This window comes from Temnothorax longispinosus, chromosome 12 (assembly GCF_030848805.1).
Source record: "Temnothorax longispinosus isolate EJ_2023e chromosome 12, Tlon_JGU_v1, whole genome shotgun sequence".
Lineage (NCBI taxonomy): Eukaryota > Metazoa > Arthropoda > Insecta > Hymenoptera > Formicidae > Temnothorax > Temnothorax longispinosus.
The window spans coordinates 950,442-967,797 of NC_092369.1; the positions used below are offsets into that span (position 1 = coordinate 950,442).

The 17,356-nt window shown below is 33.0% G+C and overlaps 1 protein-coding gene across 5 annotated transcripts in view; it reads right to left on the minus strand.

Moving 5' to 3' along the window:
• Positions 1-17,356, minus strand: part of Trpm (transient receptor potential cation channel, subfamily M) — a 37,100-nt gene that overhangs the window by 10,834 nt on the left and 8,910 nt on the right. For 2 of the 5 annotated variants that reach the window (XM_071795934.1, XM_071795935.1), the window contains 13 exons: positions 13,646-13,728; positions 12,540-12,596; positions 11,086-11,272; positions 8,236-8,449; positions 7,996-8,155; positions 7,768-7,904; positions 7,539-7,695; positions 7,156-7,309; positions 6,745-7,053; positions 5,919-6,465; positions 5,148-5,359; positions 3,962-4,129; positions 3,236-3,295 (listed from right to left, as the gene is read on the minus strand). In XM_071795934.1, the coding sequence (XP_071652035.1) occupies positions 3,236-3,295; positions 3,962-4,129; positions 5,148-5,359; positions 5,919-6,465; positions 6,745-7,053; positions 7,156-7,309; positions 7,539-7,695; positions 7,768-7,904; positions 7,996-8,155; positions 8,236-8,449; positions 11,086-11,272; positions 12,540-12,596; positions 13,646-13,728 (2,445 nt within the window). The remainder of the gene's footprint in view (positions 1-3,235; positions 3,296-3,961; positions 4,130-5,147; positions 5,360-5,918; positions 6,466-6,744; positions 7,054-7,155; positions 7,310-7,538; positions 7,696-7,767; positions 7,905-7,995; positions 8,156-8,235; positions 8,450-11,085; positions 11,273-12,539; positions 12,597-13,645; positions 13,729-17,356) is intronic. The other 3 variants (XM_071795938.1, XM_071795936.1, XM_071795937.1) reach the window with 2 other exon arrangements.

The window sequence follows — 17,356 nt, forward strand, 5'->3', positions numbered from 1 at the left end:
ACAATAAGAAATTGGAAAATTACATAATCAATTTTCAAAAAATATATTATAGTATAATCAACTATAATATATTTTTATGGATTATATATATAAATATAATTCATAACATAGTATGTATAACCTAATAGTATATTTTTTACATAAAAAGTTGTTTGTACAAAAAAAAATTAAGATTAAAATTTTTGCAAAGATAAGATACTATGTATACGCCAGAAAAATTGTTTTCTTTAGTGCATTAAGGTGATCCTAAAGCCGTGATCCTAACCGGTTTTTTTCTTAGCACTAATCTTTTAATTGGCTTTATAGAAATACAAAATTCTTGTCTAGAATTAAAGTACGCATCAAAATCTAAGTCATGGTGGTCGAATTTATATCGAAAACGAAAAAAAATTAATATTTTTTGTTATACGTGACGCCACCACATATAAATTCGACCACCATGACCTAGATTTTGATGCGTACTTTAATTCTAGATAAGAATTTTGCATTTCTATAAAGCCAATTAAAAGATTAGTGCTAAGAAAAAAACTGAAAAAAACCGGGGTAATTATGCAGTATAGGGGAGGCACCTCCGATGACCTTGACCTTGACATATGTTGTCAAGGTCACCCTCCTGAGTGACCTTCAGAAGGTTTTAGCCGTCGCTCGTTTTTTATTAAAAAGTTATTAACAAAAAAAAGTTTGGCGACCTCACCGATTTTAATGACCTTGATATATGTTGTCAAGGTCATGACCCCGAGTGACCTTCAGAAGGTTTTAGCCATCGCTCGCTATTCGTTAAAAAGTTATTAACAAAAAAAGTTTGGAAAATATAGTATATATAAGTGCATATATAGGTTAGTTGACGCGCTTTAAACACTTAAATACTTTTAAAGCGCGTCAACTAACCTATGTAGGTTAGTGATCAACGATTTACTGCTTTAAATGTTGTGTTTTGGTAAAGCAGCGACTTTTTCGCAAAATAAAATATTCTCTGCTTTAACAAAAAAAACTTCAATTTATCAACAATTTACTACTTTAAATGTTGTGTTTTGGTAAAGCATATAAAGTTATAGAAGTTGTGATTTTCTTTAAAGCAGGGCACACATACATGTGTGTATGTCCTGCTTTATAGAAGTTGTGATTTTTTTTAAAGCAGGGCACACACACGTATATATTAGTTATTTATGCCTTCCAATACTCAAAATAGCTGCTATATTTTCCAAACTTTTTTTGTTAATAACTTTTTAACGAATAGCGAGCGACGGCTAAAACCTTCTGAAGGTCACTCAGGAGGGTGACCTTGACAACATATGTCAAGGTCAAGGTCATCGGAGGTGCCTCCCCTATACTGCATAATTACCAAAACCGGTTAGGATCACGGCTTTAGGATCACCTTAAGGGGTAACACCACTCTAGCGCCTGGAGAAAACAGCTTAATTTTGACAATTTTTTATGGGAATATAGTGAATGGAATACAAAATCTGTTTAAAGGCCTTTATTGTACATACTTTAAAGTGTGTTCACAATTTTTTTTAATTTTTTTTTTACAAAATGGCGGCGCCAGAGCTCAGCAAAGGAAGCCTCTTCGTATTTTGCGGCCGGAAAGATTTCTCCTCCAATTTTTGACCTGGAACAAAAAACAAAAAATTTTTTAGTTTTATATAAGATTATCTCGGGAAGTACATACGGAAATTAAAAAAATATTATTTTTTGTAAAAATGGTGCACGATGATATTTTTTAATTTCCGTATGTACTTCCCAAGATAATCTTATATAAAACTAAAAAATTTTTTGTTTTTTGTTCCAGGTCAAAAATTGGAGGGGAAATCTTTCCGGCCGCAAAATACGAAGAGGCTTCCTTTGCTGAGCTCTGGTGCCGCCATTTTGTAAAAAAAAAATTAAAAAAAATTGTGAACACACTTTAAAGTATGTACAATAAAGGCCTTTAAACAGATTTTGTATTCGATTCACTATATTCCCATAAAAAATTGTCAAAATTAAGCTGTTTTCTCCAGGCGCTAGAGTGGCGTTACCCCTTAAACAAGGATATTATATCTACCATATTGTTGTAATAAAGAATTACTCTAAAATTTTTCAAATTGTGCTAAATTTTTAAATTACTTAAAAACAAATATTAACAAATTTCAGATATTAACAAATAAAATATATGTAATTGTGTAAAGCATATATAATTATGTCTGAGTTGTAAAAGTTATATTTGTAATAAATATATAAATAGTTATAAAGAAATTAATGTTTTTTTTAGTATTAAGGTAATTCACAAGTTTAACTCATATGTTTAATCAACTGTTTGATCAATTCATCATGTGTAATGCATTACAATAATAATTATAATAAACTAAAAAATGTTTTCAAGAAATACATTTCACTGTCTTATCAATTGTAAGATAAATGTTGGATGTACATGAGAAACAATTACTGCGATTGTGAAATACGATTGGGTATGTATTATGGAACTTTTTGGAATAGATTCCGATCGGAATTAATTGTTTAAAAACAAACCGAATATATAATGGCTCAGAAGATTAAAATTCAAATGTCAAATAAAAAGCTCTCTGAGAGCCAACGCAAGATTTTAGTGCTTTTTCTTATCTCTATTTCTTTGTCTTAAACATTACAAACATTTCGATCTTAATATTAGAGCATCTTCAGTGTTACAGCAAGTCAGCATTCCCCGTTAATTTCCATCCACATTATTGTCACAATTATTGTGCCTCCGGATCGTATCAATATCGTATCAACCAACTCACGAATTTTGGACAGAATTTTGGAGTTGTAACACGAGTTATAATACAAAAAACATCTTAAATTATTATGGCGACACTAGACGACATGAGTTGAAATACGGAATACATCAAATCAATACTGACAATAATATGGATGGAAATTAACGGGGAATGCTGACTTGCTGTAACACTGAAGATGATCCAATGTTAGGATCTAAACATTTGTAATGTTTAAGACGAAGAAATAGAGATAAGAGAAAGCACTAAAATCTTGCGTTGGCTCTCAGAACTCCTTATTTGACATTTGAATATTAATTGTTTAGTTATTTCCTAGATTTCTATTATGTTTTCTACGAAATAATTACGATCAAAATCCATTCCGAAAAATTCCATAATACGTGCCCTGATAAGAACTAAAAACAGATAAATAAACAGTAGCTTCAAAGTGCACCAAAGATTGTGATTATTGTTAGAGGATCGCTGCGTTCAGGTCAATATAGATATACCTTAACGCCTTGTTGGCTGCTGGATTTGTTGCGTATGCTCAGGCTCCTGCGCAGACGTTTCTAAAAAATAATTAATACGCGTACCTACATAGTCTATATGTTACAAATAGCTCAATATACCCTTAAGAAAAAGAGCAATTAATGTTTAAAGTTGTATGTATTAAAAATACATCCCTTAATCCAGTAATTATGGTTCAACATATTAATGGCGCAAATATTACAAAGTAAGCAAAAGAAAAAACCAAAGGCAAGATTATATTGTTTCAATCATAAGGATGAAATAATGTATGTAGGAGGGACTATATGCATTAATACTGGACTGTCTAAATAAATATAATTTAAAAACTATACATGTGTTGTATATATTGATATATATACAATTTTGGAACAAAAACTTTCCTCTTAAGGCAAGCAACCATATATTTTACACTTGTTAGTTACACAAGCTTTCAAAACAAAAATTTGTTAATGTCTTGTACCCGGTACATTTAGGATTTGCATAATCTCAATCAACAATACAGTAGATATATCAAATTATATTGTTTTACAGCTTTTTTATATAATTAGTATAACTTTCACATAATTTTATTGTAATCTTAGTCAATTACTGCAATTTTTTTCATAGAAAATATTACGTATCAGGACACATAACTAAGAATATCTAGAACTCTTTAACAAGTATTTATCATAATACTGTCATTTCTCTCTAAGATGCAAAATAACTACCTCGACATCTGGTCCTGTTGGAACACTGTGTTCAGAATCGCTATCTTCCTTTTCATCTTCCAAAGCAATCAGATGCTCTTCCTGCGTTTGGGGCATTAGTTGTAATTCTTCTCTGCTTTTGAATTCCAATCGCGTTATATATAAAGGGCAAAACAACCCCAAAATCACCTAAAAATACATTTAAATATATGGTTGGGGAAAAAGTAATCCATTATTTTTTCGCTAGATGGCTTTAGTGATATATCTCACATTCACGTGATGTATTAATCGCATAGGTTAGAGATCCTCAAGTAACTTTACTTGAGAATCTCTAGTATAGGATAACCTATAACATTTTTGTGATTGGTCGTAAAAGATAGACGTCAACAAAGAGAAAATTCGGTATTTTTACAATTTTGCTTCAATAAAGGCGAAAATGCAAGCCAGGCGGCTGAAATTGTGAATGGTGTTTATGGTCCCAATACTGTCACAGTCAATCGCGCGCAATTTTGGTTTCGTCGATTCCGTTCCGGTAATTTCGATGTTAAAGATGCATCTCGCACAGGTAGGGACCGGGCTTCTATGAGAGAGGCATCATGAAATTACCTTTGAAATGGCAACAAATTGTAGAACAAAACGGTGCATATTGACCCAAATCGAACAATCCTAACTATGTTAAATAAAGCCTTGAAATAAACGAAAAAATAATGGATTACTTTTTCCCCAACCTAATATGCATGTTATAAATGTTAAATATACAAGGTGTTTCCTAAGTAAGTACACAAACTTGAAGGAGATATTCCTTGGCTTATTTTAAGAAGAAAAGGCCCCTATAAACATGTGCCCTAAACTGCTTCGTTTTCAAAATACAGGGCGTCAAAGTTGAGAGAAAAAATATGAAAATTTCGAAAATCTGGAAAACGTTTAGAGCTATTTTATTCAAATTTGGTGCGTACATATGGTATTAAGAATCATATTCCAGTACCGACGAAACATTTTTAGATACACCATCAGAAACGCATCAAAAAATTTTTGACTATTTTAAAAACGAAACAGTTTAGGACATATGTTCATAGGATCTTTTCTTCCTAAAATAAGCCAAGGAATATTCCCTTCAATTTTTTGTACTTACTTAGAAAATATCCTGTAAAGGTATTAAGGATTAGTTAACTAAAGTTAAACAAGTTACAATAGATTGATCTATTACCTTTAAATTAGTATTTTTACGTGTTCGAAGGCCACCCATCCATAAATCGGCCAAAATAATTTGACTACAAGGATGAGCCAATAGCGGCCGATGATTCGCTGTAACTGCGAGTGACAAGCATGTCTGTCCCGACCAATTTTGAAGTTCTGAAGTTAATAGTTGCTGTGTTTGATCATCGTCTTGTCGGTAGCAGTAGTCCAATAATTCAAGCGCTATAATAAAAAACGTACAATTTGTAGTTAGTTGTACGACAGTGGTTTTATACAGTAAAAAATAAAACGTAATTCTAACATTTTTTACATGGCCCAGAAAGTCTTAATTTTAAAGTTATATTAACACATGATATTAATTATTTTACAGATTTTACTTAAATTATGTGTAATAGAAACATTTAATTTTAGTAAATTTAATTATTTTGTATGTCAAAGTTTACAATTATTTGAAAATTTACGTTTAACTTTTGTTTATGTGTTAAAATAACTTTAAGACGTGTTGATTTTTTAAAGTAATTGTGTTAAAAAAACTCAAAATAATATTTAATTTCTAAATAACATATATAAAGTGTATATAAAGTGCATATATTAAGTTATCACATTGACATAAATGTAACACATGAAAATGTTAAGAAAATAATAACATAGCTGTTGTATGTTAATTTTACATTGAAATAATAATCAAATCTTGGTGACACAAGAAAATTTTAACATATGGACCGCATATGTACACATAATTTTTTACTGGGTATCTAAGATTCAAGTCGTATTATCGTACCGATGTTTTCAAACTCCTTGCCGTAACCGCGTAATTCGTCGTAAACCTCCGTTTCCAGATCGTCCTCGGCCGCCTCATGCGCCATCGCCTTGTACAATTTTAGCGCGACGAGAGCCTTTGCTAACGCTTCTTCTCCGTGTTGCCACATCAACAAAGCCATTTGCTGGCGTTTTGTTAGCACGGCCCAGATAAGCAGCTCATTAAAAGGATAATCGAAGAGAGGAGTATCGCGATTAGCCGGTAACGTCTCGGCGAGCAGACTCATAGTCAGACTGTCAGACTTTCCGCCGGAGCCTGTGTAATAGCGCGTATTGCAGTTCGGAGCGCAGCTGTTTCGATGCATATGTTGCTGATGACCACCGGATCTCTTCATCACCTTCGTATAGATCATGCGAAATCTTCGCCGCGTATATTGCGCGCGATACGCACCGCCCATTAGCTTGTTAATCACAAGGCCGATGTCGTGCAACGTATACATGTAACCCCGTGGAATATTCGGCCGTACATCGCGCAAGATGTAGCCCAATGTGTTCGATGGGCCTTCTTTCTGGTTAATTCGAGAAAAAAAAAGAAACATACTACAACATTCTACGTAAATTGTAATAATTAAATTTTCCAAGTAAATTATTTCTATAATCTTTCTCTTTGTATTATAAAGGACCACGCGCGTGCGCGTACGCACACAAATAAATTTCATAAAATACATAAATTTATTATAACTAAAAATAAAATTGTTTATTTACCAAGCGATATAGCTTGTTTGCTGTATACATATATAAATTGTTTACTAAGAAAAATTATTGCTATAGAAATAAAGTTGACCTACCGTATTATATAGCTCTTCAAGACGAGGTATCGATAAAAACTTCCGCATGGATACTCCATTTTCCAGTAGAAGTTTCACAAAGTCTATTCTGTCGTGCTGAAGTGCTTCCATCATAGCTTGTTCTAAAGCGCCAGGTGGCCATTTTTGACCGTAGACAAAGATTTCACTTCGGGCGATGTCCACGCGGTTCCATATTAAAGAAAGAGACAACTGCTCAGCCGGGGATAATTGTTTCGATTTAAACAGGGCTGTCAATATCGTTTGATCGAGCTCTTGCGGTCTATCTTGCGATATTCTGAACACAGTGATCTATAAGAATATAACTCTTACTTAGAAAATTTTCAGTTTAACATTTACGATGCAAAGCTAAATTTTATTTCTAATAAAAATATCAACTATTGATATAGATACCAAATGTTTTTTTCGTGTACACTGCAAGAGTTCTGAACAGAGCTGACTCGCTTGCTCGGCGGAAACTTGAAACGTGCGTTTAATAGTTTCCAAAACTTGCTCCTTAACACCTTCCAAAGGTCCTTCTCCGTCACCAGTCTGTCCGTCTCTCCATCTGCATAAAAAGCATACTTTGGCTGCGGTCTGATTTACGCTCACAGCGCTGAAAGCATCGCTCTATCTTCGTTTGATATTCAATGTGCAACGAAGACAGAATAATGCTTAAGCACTATTGTGCTTAATCTCACATCTCATGTGAGCGTAAATCGGACCGCATTGCAGCCTTTGTAAACATGCATAATGTATTTTTCTAAAATATGCGTAAATATTGTGCAAGCCATTACTTGTGCATAAAAGCGATCAGATCAGCTGCACGTCCCGAACCATCACAAACTACTACAGGCACAGGTGGATCATCCGTCACGTACTCTAAAACTGCGCGAATTGTATTCGTTCCACCTTCGATAACTAATGCGACTACCGGTATGCTACTGTGTGTATCTGGAAGCATCGGTGAATCAGAGCATCTTAAATTATAGAATTTTAGTACATGTGGATCAGTGTAACGCTTACATGGTTGCAATTTTAAATTTGAGATGTATTTTTCTAATCTTCTACGGAGAACAATCTCTGCACCATACCGACCGCCAGTACCATTGTCTACTAATAAAAAGTAAGCGTGACGATTGTTTAACACTGTATACTTAGTCCTGCAAATCCATATATATATATACATAAAATATACTTTATCAAAATCTCATGTTTCAAAAATACCTTTACCGTGTAAATATGTAATCTTACCATGGTGAGGAGACGCAATCGTATGATACTTCTCCACCGCAACCAACTAATTCGTGACTTTTATCCAAAATTCCCCAAGGGGCAATACCTATACTTACTACACGACCTTGTCGTTGAGAGCGTTCCAACAACAATGCGTCACCGACCTGTCGTGTTACACCTACAAGAATTAACATGTAAAGAGTTAATTTCTTTTCATTGAAGTTACATTACTATTATTTTTCATGAACAGGAATATACCTGTGTTTGTCCCCCCTGTAAATATCCATGCTCCTGTTGTTTTAGCAGCTTTTAATAAGCCTTTACGCAAAACTTTTTTCAGACTTGGTTGAAGCTCGAAATTTGATCGACCACCATGGACAGTAATTAATAATTTGGGCAATCCTAAATTCCATTCCCGACATAATAGTTGTACGATCGGTTCTGGTCGTGTATCATGAGCCAATCTTACATACTACAAGTAATGTGCAATGTTATTTCCTCATTCATAAATACAATAATTATTTTTATAAAACATTATATAATGTCTAATATCTCTAGTCTCTGTATATATATATATATAAAATAGAATGTCTGTATGTCTGTTCTTTATACACTCTTAAACCCTTTGATCGATCTGGACCAACTTTGGCACAGTTACTCTCTACATCCCTGGCAAAACATTAGGCGCAAAATCAATTTTTGATTACCGATTTTTATAGATACCGGTTTCCAAAGTATTTCTATGATAATAATTAATCAAGTATTTTTTAATGACGATGAGTTCAATTTTTCCGTTTTCCAGAAAATCGGTCCATTAATGAATGAGTAGTTCGTGGAAGAAATGGAACCGGTTTTAAAGTTGGTCCAGATCGGTCAAAGGATTTAAGGGGATGCTGGAGCCGTAGCCAAACTCGATCAGCGTCGATAAAGAAGTGCTCACCGATTCTTACATATACATACAGAGCGCGAGCAAACTCGATCAGCATCGATAAAGAAGTGCTCACCGATTCTTACACATACATACAGAGCACCTAACCTTGCATCTTCCACTGGTCTAAGTAATATCTTTTTTTTTATTCAAATCTTACTTCTAATTGCACGATATTATTCCTGACAGTTTTTTGTAGAGGGCTGTATCACTATTTTCTATAAAAAAAAACTGCAGAATTTTTGTATAAAGCAAATTTGTCGTTAGGTTAGGACATTTCTCTATACTATTATATAAAAAGGAAAAGTTTGTACTGTTGTTCGGGGTAATCTTAGAAACTATTGGACCGATTTTGAAAGTATTATATATGAAGTAAGGATAGAATTTCTCGGGGAGTGCTATAGGGTGTATAGTTCTTCGTTACCAATCTTTTGGAAACCGGTTTTTCTAATTTCTTCAATTTTCCAAGAAATAATTGACCGAATTTTAAAGAATTGCATATAAAACAAGGGTAGAATTTCCCGGGGAGTGCCATAAAGTGTATAATTTTTCGTTACCGATCTTTTTTGGAACCGGTATCCGAAATTTTTCCAATTTTTCGGGAAATAATTGACCGAATCTTAAAGAATTGTATATAAAACAGGGGTAGAATTTCCCGGTGAGTGCTATAAACTGTATAGTTTTTCATTACCAATCTTTATTGGAACCGGTATCTGAAATTTTCCAATTTTTCGGGAAATAATTGACCGAATTTTAAAGAATTGTATATAAAACAGGGGTAAAATTTCCTAATAAAGGGTTACCGATTTCAGTCTAAAAAAATCTATGTAATTGTTTTGATTTCTGCAAATTTTGCGATATCAAGCTAATTTTTTTTATGGATAGAATATTATTATATTGAATTTGGTGAGAATCGGTGATTACCGATTTTTTATTCCTTGGTTTTTTAATTGAAAAATCGAGGTTCTGTGTACATTGCGAGCGAGCAATCTCAAAATTCCCGAAAAAACGCCTGGGTAAACCAAGGGATGTTGTCGCTGATCGGTAAGTGAAATATCGGAAAAGCGGAAATGACTCAATAGTGTGAAACTCGAGTAGAAAAAGACCGGTTACGACATGTTTAATCCACGAAAACATTTATGCGGTCCGATTTGAAATTAGAGGCATTTATAGTTATGACTCAAATTACGAATATCAATTTTATCCGAGTGTAATAATTGGAAAAATGGATGCAATATGTGATCATTGTCAAGTAAAAAAGTTTAAAACTTAAGCACCTAGAATGTGTTATTCATGCAGAAAAGTTAAACTACCGTCTTTAAATCAACCACCCGACACACTCCTTATGTTTATCCACAATAAAGCGGGGAGCACACACTTCTGCACAACGCATAATGCGTAAGCATAAGAAAACTGATTGGTCTATTTCCTTATGCACATGTGTATGGACCAATCAATTTTCTTATGGTTACACATTATGCGTTGTGCAGAAGTGTGTGCTCCCCGCTTTATTGTGGATAAACATAAGGAGTGTGTCGGGTGGTTGATTTAAAAACGGTAGTTTAACTTTTCTGCATGAATAACACATTCTAGGTGCTTAAGTTTTAAACTTTTTTACTTGACAATGATCACATATTGCATCCATTTTTCCAATTATTACACTCGGATAAAATTGATATTCGTAATTTGAGTCATAACTTCCTGACAGTTTTTTGTAGAGGGTTGTATCACTATTTTCTATTAAAAAAAACTGCAGAATTTTTGTATAAAGCAAATTTGTCGTTAGGTTAGGTTAGGACAATATTTATAAAAATAAAATTTTTTTTAGTTTATCAGAAAAAATGATGTACAGCCCTTTACATCTTTGTGCGTACTTTAATCGTGTAAAAGGATTTTCCATTCTGTTCAATCAATTCAAAGATATTGCTTAGGCCGATAATGTCAGTGTCGCTGTCACTCCAGGATCCCCTTAAGAGTGTATAAAAAACAGACATACAAACATTCTATTTTTCACATCACAGTTTTTCCAGGGGTGTATAGTCTATTAATAAATGAGTAGTTTGCGTTCAAAATTTTGGTTTCCAGAAAATCCATTTATTAATAAAAAATTAAACCCATCGACGTTTTAAAACATTCTGAACACATTGGCATCAAAAACATAAAAAGCATTGGATATATACTTGCGCTTTTGTAGGGTGCGGGCCACCCTGAAATTCAATGGTACCATACGCATCAGTGGGAAATGGACGAGTATTTTTTCCCGGAGACCATTGTTCATGATCCTTTTCCTTGCTTTCGCCAAGATTGTGACTTTGAATATCCGCCCCAATCCCGCAATGATGAGTATATGAATAGCCACAGCAACATCTATAATAATACAATATTATATCATGTACAATATATTTACTAGCGAATTCGGTTGGACGCACCAGTACGCACTCAGTGCACATTAAAGTCGTTGTACACTGATTTAATCTCTAATATTTACAGTAAAATGCAAATATTTTTACTGATAAATGCCCAATACATATTTTACCAAATAATACAATAAATATAATTGAGGGTTTTGTGATTTAACACATTTATAAATATTAAACATACACTTTATGTTGATTTGTGTACAATGGCTTTAAAGTGCACTGATTGTGACTGCGCACTGGTGCGTCTAAACAAAGGAGGATGTTAAAAAGAGGCCATTTTTGGCCCGCTAGTGCAAGGTGAAAACGTACTAGAGATTGTTATTTGGACCATTTAAGAAAGGAAAATGACATTTATTTTATCCTGAAGTGGTGGGAACATGGTTAGAATAAGCGAAGTTTAGCTCGTTTTACCCTTTGACGACAAAACATGTACGCATAATTTCTTTTTAGAAAGTATTTGACCGATATTCATAAAACTTGGTGTAAAAAGGTTTTGTGTAATGCGTTTTTCGATTTTAGAGCCAATTTTTGGGAAAATAAATGTCATTTTCCTTTCTTAAATGGTCCAAATAACAATTCTCTAGTACACTTTCTACGTTGCACTAGCGGGCCAAAAATGGTCTCTTTTTAACATCCTCCTTTGCTATACAATAGTCATATTTTTATATGCGTACACCAGTTTCACATTTTATTTACAAAATTGTTGTGCGTATGCTATAAAGCATGAAATTTTTTAATATTCTTATATTATAGCTTTGTGCCTAATGGCTATAGCATAATATAATAAGTATCATAATGCAAATATAAAATATACACATTTTTTTATGATAAATGTGAAAAAGAATTAGGAGATAAATGCCACAAAAGAAAGTTAATGCAGTTTAGTTAAAAATGATAATTAAGTATGATAAAGTTCATGTAATAATAAGCATAACATAGAAAGAATATAAATTTGTGTTACATCTATACTTAAAAAAATTTGCTAGAACAAGACTGTTATTTCAAATATAGATAACAAACGGCGATTTTTGGCGTGACTCTGGTATAAGCAACCAAAGGGTACCAAATTGCACCAGAACCAATATAGCAACCGCCGATAGCAACTTTGGTATATGTATGTACCAAACCATACCAAACGATCGCCAAAAATCGCCTAATGTTGCGTGAGTAAGTAGGATTTATAAATCAATGCAAGATGCGTATGAGTCTCTCACCTGGAAGTAGTAATCACATCATATTCCGCACTCTTATTTCCCTGTATTTGTACAAACCTACAAATAAAATAAAACAAAAAAAAATAACTCAAATCAATGGATGGGCGAGTAAAGAAATACAAATCATGAATATGAATATTCTGATTTAAAATTTGTTATTGTTATAGAATCACAAACTTCAATTGACTATAACTGGCATATTTATTTATAAAAAATCACAATGTTTCGGTCCAGATTCGGACCCTCTTCAAGTGAACTCTTACACAAGCATTCGACAGGCAATTCGTGACAATGTTCCCACAAGTCAGAAACTGAAGACTAAGCAGAAAAAGAATTTCGTTTTTGTATCACGATCGCTTAAATATTATAAATAAAAAAGGAACTATAAAAGTAAAGAACATAAGTGACTTACATGCTTTGTGCGTTGTCAGCAAAATATAATGATGTGTTAGTAAAATATATTGTAAAAAAGAAAATAATAAGACGTCAAATTAGTATAAAATTAAATGTGTATATGGAGCGTGTTAGGAAGCACGTCCGTATATCACGACTGCGGAGAACACAATGCGTAAGTTTGTGATTCTATTTTATATTCACTGGCGGAAAAAACTTTTTCATTATTTTTGTTATTGTTATTAAAATGCATCGATGTAAAAATCATAGCTCATAATGGTTGATGCAATCTAATGACAATATAGTGACAAAAGTGATAAACGACATGACGAAAGAAGAATAAAAAAGATTGAGCAATGATAAATAATGAATTTATATGTCTATCATACTAATCTGATGATAAGTTACACTCTATAGCATACGCTGCACGTTTGCTGATATAAAAAATATATAATCAGGAATTTTTATTAATAATTTTTATTAATAAAAATTAATAATCTTTTATTAACAATAATTAATAATCTCGTATTAATAAGTAACATAAATATATTAATAATTATAATCATAGAAAATTTTATACAATGCAATTTTATAGTATAGAATCCTTAGTATCATAAATTTTCTTTAGTATTATTTATCTTTTTATACCGTTTTTCTTTCTACATACATATGTAGCAAAAAAGCATTACAGTTGTTTTGTGTTAAAATTCTACCTGTTTTCATCTTCAGTGCTTGGAATAAACTTTGAACATTCCCTCTTTTGAAATGTTGCCTCTATCCAATTGCGTTCAGTTGTCTATAATTTAAAAAACATAAACATAATAGTTGCAATCAATGTTAAGAAAAACATCAATGTTAGTTTAAAATATACACTTCTTACAAAAATGAAAGGAACACTAAATTTTTCTTTAAAAATAGGCAAAATTCAAGCAGCTGTAACTTTGTTAAAAATAAACAAAATTTAAATTTAAAAAAAGGTTTTAAAGCTTGAAATCTCTACTTTCGAAAGGTTACTATTATTTTTTTAGTTTCTGTGAGTTTGGTAATTTTTACATATAGAAAACTATGAGCTGGACAAAATAAAAAATTTTTCTCTCACTTTGTGGGCCTGTCAAGTGCACAAAAAAAATCTGCAAAAATTTTCGACTTTCTAACGTGAAAGCTTAAGATTTTCTTTGCAAAATCTTTTTTAAAAATGTTTCTACGATTTCTTGTTACTGAGTTATCGCGGATTGAATAAGAAATGAGCATTTTGACTTTGAATGCTCAAAACTCTTTTAAAAATTATTGTATCGCAATTCAAAAAACAGATTCTTAAAGCTGAAACTTTGTTCTATTGAACGGTATAATTGCCAAATTTTTTTAAATAACATAAACATGATACAAATGGATGAAAATAATGTAAAAATTAGCGATTTTTTCTTTTTTTATTTTGATCCAGAAAACAATTGTGCAGAACGACACAAATTTATTCTTTACGTTTTTTTGTACTTTTAAGTATTTAAGAAAAATTTGCCAAATAGCTATAAGATTTTTTTCATTGTGGCCACTGTGGTGTTATGGAGCAAAACGTACAAAAGATTGTAAAATTGCTTAAGGCTCCTGGATACTCGTCACGGCCATGTTGGAATGTGAGAAAAAAGCGAGAAATGATGACACGTTGAAAATTCTTGCGTAGTATTTCCAAATAAAAAGATATTTGCTTAAAATAACACTACAGATCACTTCAGCACACTTCGAAAATACTTAGAGTTGAGGTTAAGTCTACCCCTTTCCCTTGACAGTTAATGAACAGCCATAAAACGAAAGTGATACGATGCAGGCTTGTGCGCAGGCGCATGACTAGATTTCGTATTACATTCATTTTACAGCTGTTTATTAACTGTCAAGGGAAAGGGGTAGACTTAACTTCAACTCGGAGTATTTTCGAAGTGAGCTGAAGTGGTCTGTAGTATTATTTTAAGCAAATATCTTTTTATTTGGAAATACGCAAGAATTCTCGACGTGTCAATTCTCAACATTTCTCACTTATTCTCCATTGGAGAGAGTTCTTATTTCTACCGCGACGGTACGTCGCTACCGTCAACGCGGAGTTCTCGGCTCAGGGTACGCACAATTGAGTTTTGGGAACTGTTAGGGGAACGAATAAATCTTATGTATTCTTACGTATTTTGAGTCATAGAATCCGAAAATGGCCATAAAAATTATGTCTATAGCGGAGAAAACATGGAAAATAAAGGAAAATGCAGAGAAACATGAAATTGCTTAAACTTCCAGACGTAATTTTACATTTTTTTTACGTTTTCTTACGTATTTTGAGTCTTCCCACATAGCTGGCTCAAGATTCTGTGCCTCAAAATACGTAAGAAAACATAAGAAAACATAAGAAAATCACGTCTAGGGATTTAAACAATTTTATATTTTTTCCCCATTTTCCTTCACTTTTCATGTTTCTCCGCTACAGACGTAATTTTTATGATCATATTCGGATTCTACGACTCAAAATACGTAAGAATACGTAAGATTTATTCGTTGCCCTAACAGTTCCCAAAACTCAATTTTGGGTATCCTCCTTGCTGGAGTGACGGCCGAACTTCCTCGATGTCGATAATGTCAACATTTCTAATTTTCTTTTTCCTATATCTGTCTTTGTCTAACGAAATGACATCTGTCCTTGTTCGATTGCTGCGCCATTTCTGCTTACTATAAGCCTGCATGTATATTTTTATGGAAAATATGCACGATTTCTTCGAAGCAAATTTTTTTCCAGGCTTTCAATCTCAATTTCAACGATACCTTATTGTTTGTGTACGTATTCTGAAGAGTGGAAACATTTTATTTTATACATATAACCTATACAACCGTTTATATTAGAAAATATGGTTATGAGGTGACAGCATTTTTTCATTTTTTTTTAATTATCACTAATTTTTTACATTCCTACTCTTCATTAGTACCTATACTTTACTCCTGTAAAAGGATTTTGCGATCTATAAAGCCGTTTCAAAGAACGAGCCCTGACTGTTTTTGTCGGTAATTGTCCCCTGTCCAGGATCTCCTTAAGCAATTTTACAATCTTATGTACGTTTTGGTCCATAAAACCATAATGGCCACAATGAAAAAAATCTCATAGCTATTTGGCAAAGAGTGACCCCAAAATCAGTGGTTTTTTCGCCTATTTTTGGTCCCGCGATATTGGAACTGAATTGTGTATCAAATGATACCTTATGACAAGACATCAATCAGAAAAAATTTTTAAGTTGAGGTGAGTATTGGAACTTAATTGTGTATCAAATGATACCTTATGACAAGACATCAATCAGAAAAAATTTTTAAGTTGAGGTGAGAATTGATTCCAGAGATATGGGAGATCAAAGTAGTCAAAATTCATTAACTCGTCAGCCCGTACGCTTTAAGGGGATGCTGGAGCCGTCTGTATAACCGACAAAATTACCATTAGTATAGACAAAGATATAGACAAGAATAGCACGCTACATTGCACGCACACATACGCACGATGCACATCGACATTATACTTTTATATTACGCTTTCAAATCTTGATTTGGAGGGTTTATCGATGTTTTTCTTGTTGTGCAATTCAGGGGAACTTGTTTTCGCGTTCGTACCAATGGTATATCTCTTATATGAAATATATCTTGTGACGAGCTGACAGCTCGCCGCAACTCGAGACGCTATATTGGGATAAAAGTAAGATAAGGAAATCTGTACTTCCGTAATTTTTTCTCGTTTTCTATATAAAATCGGAGTTCCCCCGAATCATTAATGTATGTACTGCAATTCTTCTGGAGAAGGATTTTTAATTCTGTCAAATTAATACGACGCTACGTGCCGACAAAGAATGCCGGTAAAACAGACGGCTCCAGCATCCCCTTAAAGCATGAATTTTTCTTTCAGTCCAATAATTTAAAACTTCGTACCCGGGGGTTTTGCTAGCTGCTGACAATGAATTTGAAGTCAGATTTTTAAAATTCATAATGGCCGATTTAATATGGCGGACTATGTATTTAAAAAATGTTTTAATTTCTTTTTCTTGTTAAGTAAATCGATCCATATAAGTATGTGTGAAAAATCTGACTTCAAATTCATTGTCAGCAGCTAGCAAAACCCCCGGGTACGAAGTTTTAAATTATCGGACTGAAAGAAAAATTCGTGCTTTAAAGCGTACGGGTTGACGAGTTAATGAATTTTGGCAACTTTGACCTCCCATATCTCTGGAATCAATTCTCACCTCAACTTAAAAATTTTTTGTGATTGATGTCTTGTCATAAGGTATCATTTGACACACAATTCAGTTCCAATATCGCGGGACCAAAAATAGGCGATTTTTGGGGTCACTTTTTTTTTAAATGCAGGGTACTTAAAAGTACAAAAAAACGTAAAGAATGTGTTGTTGTTCTGCACA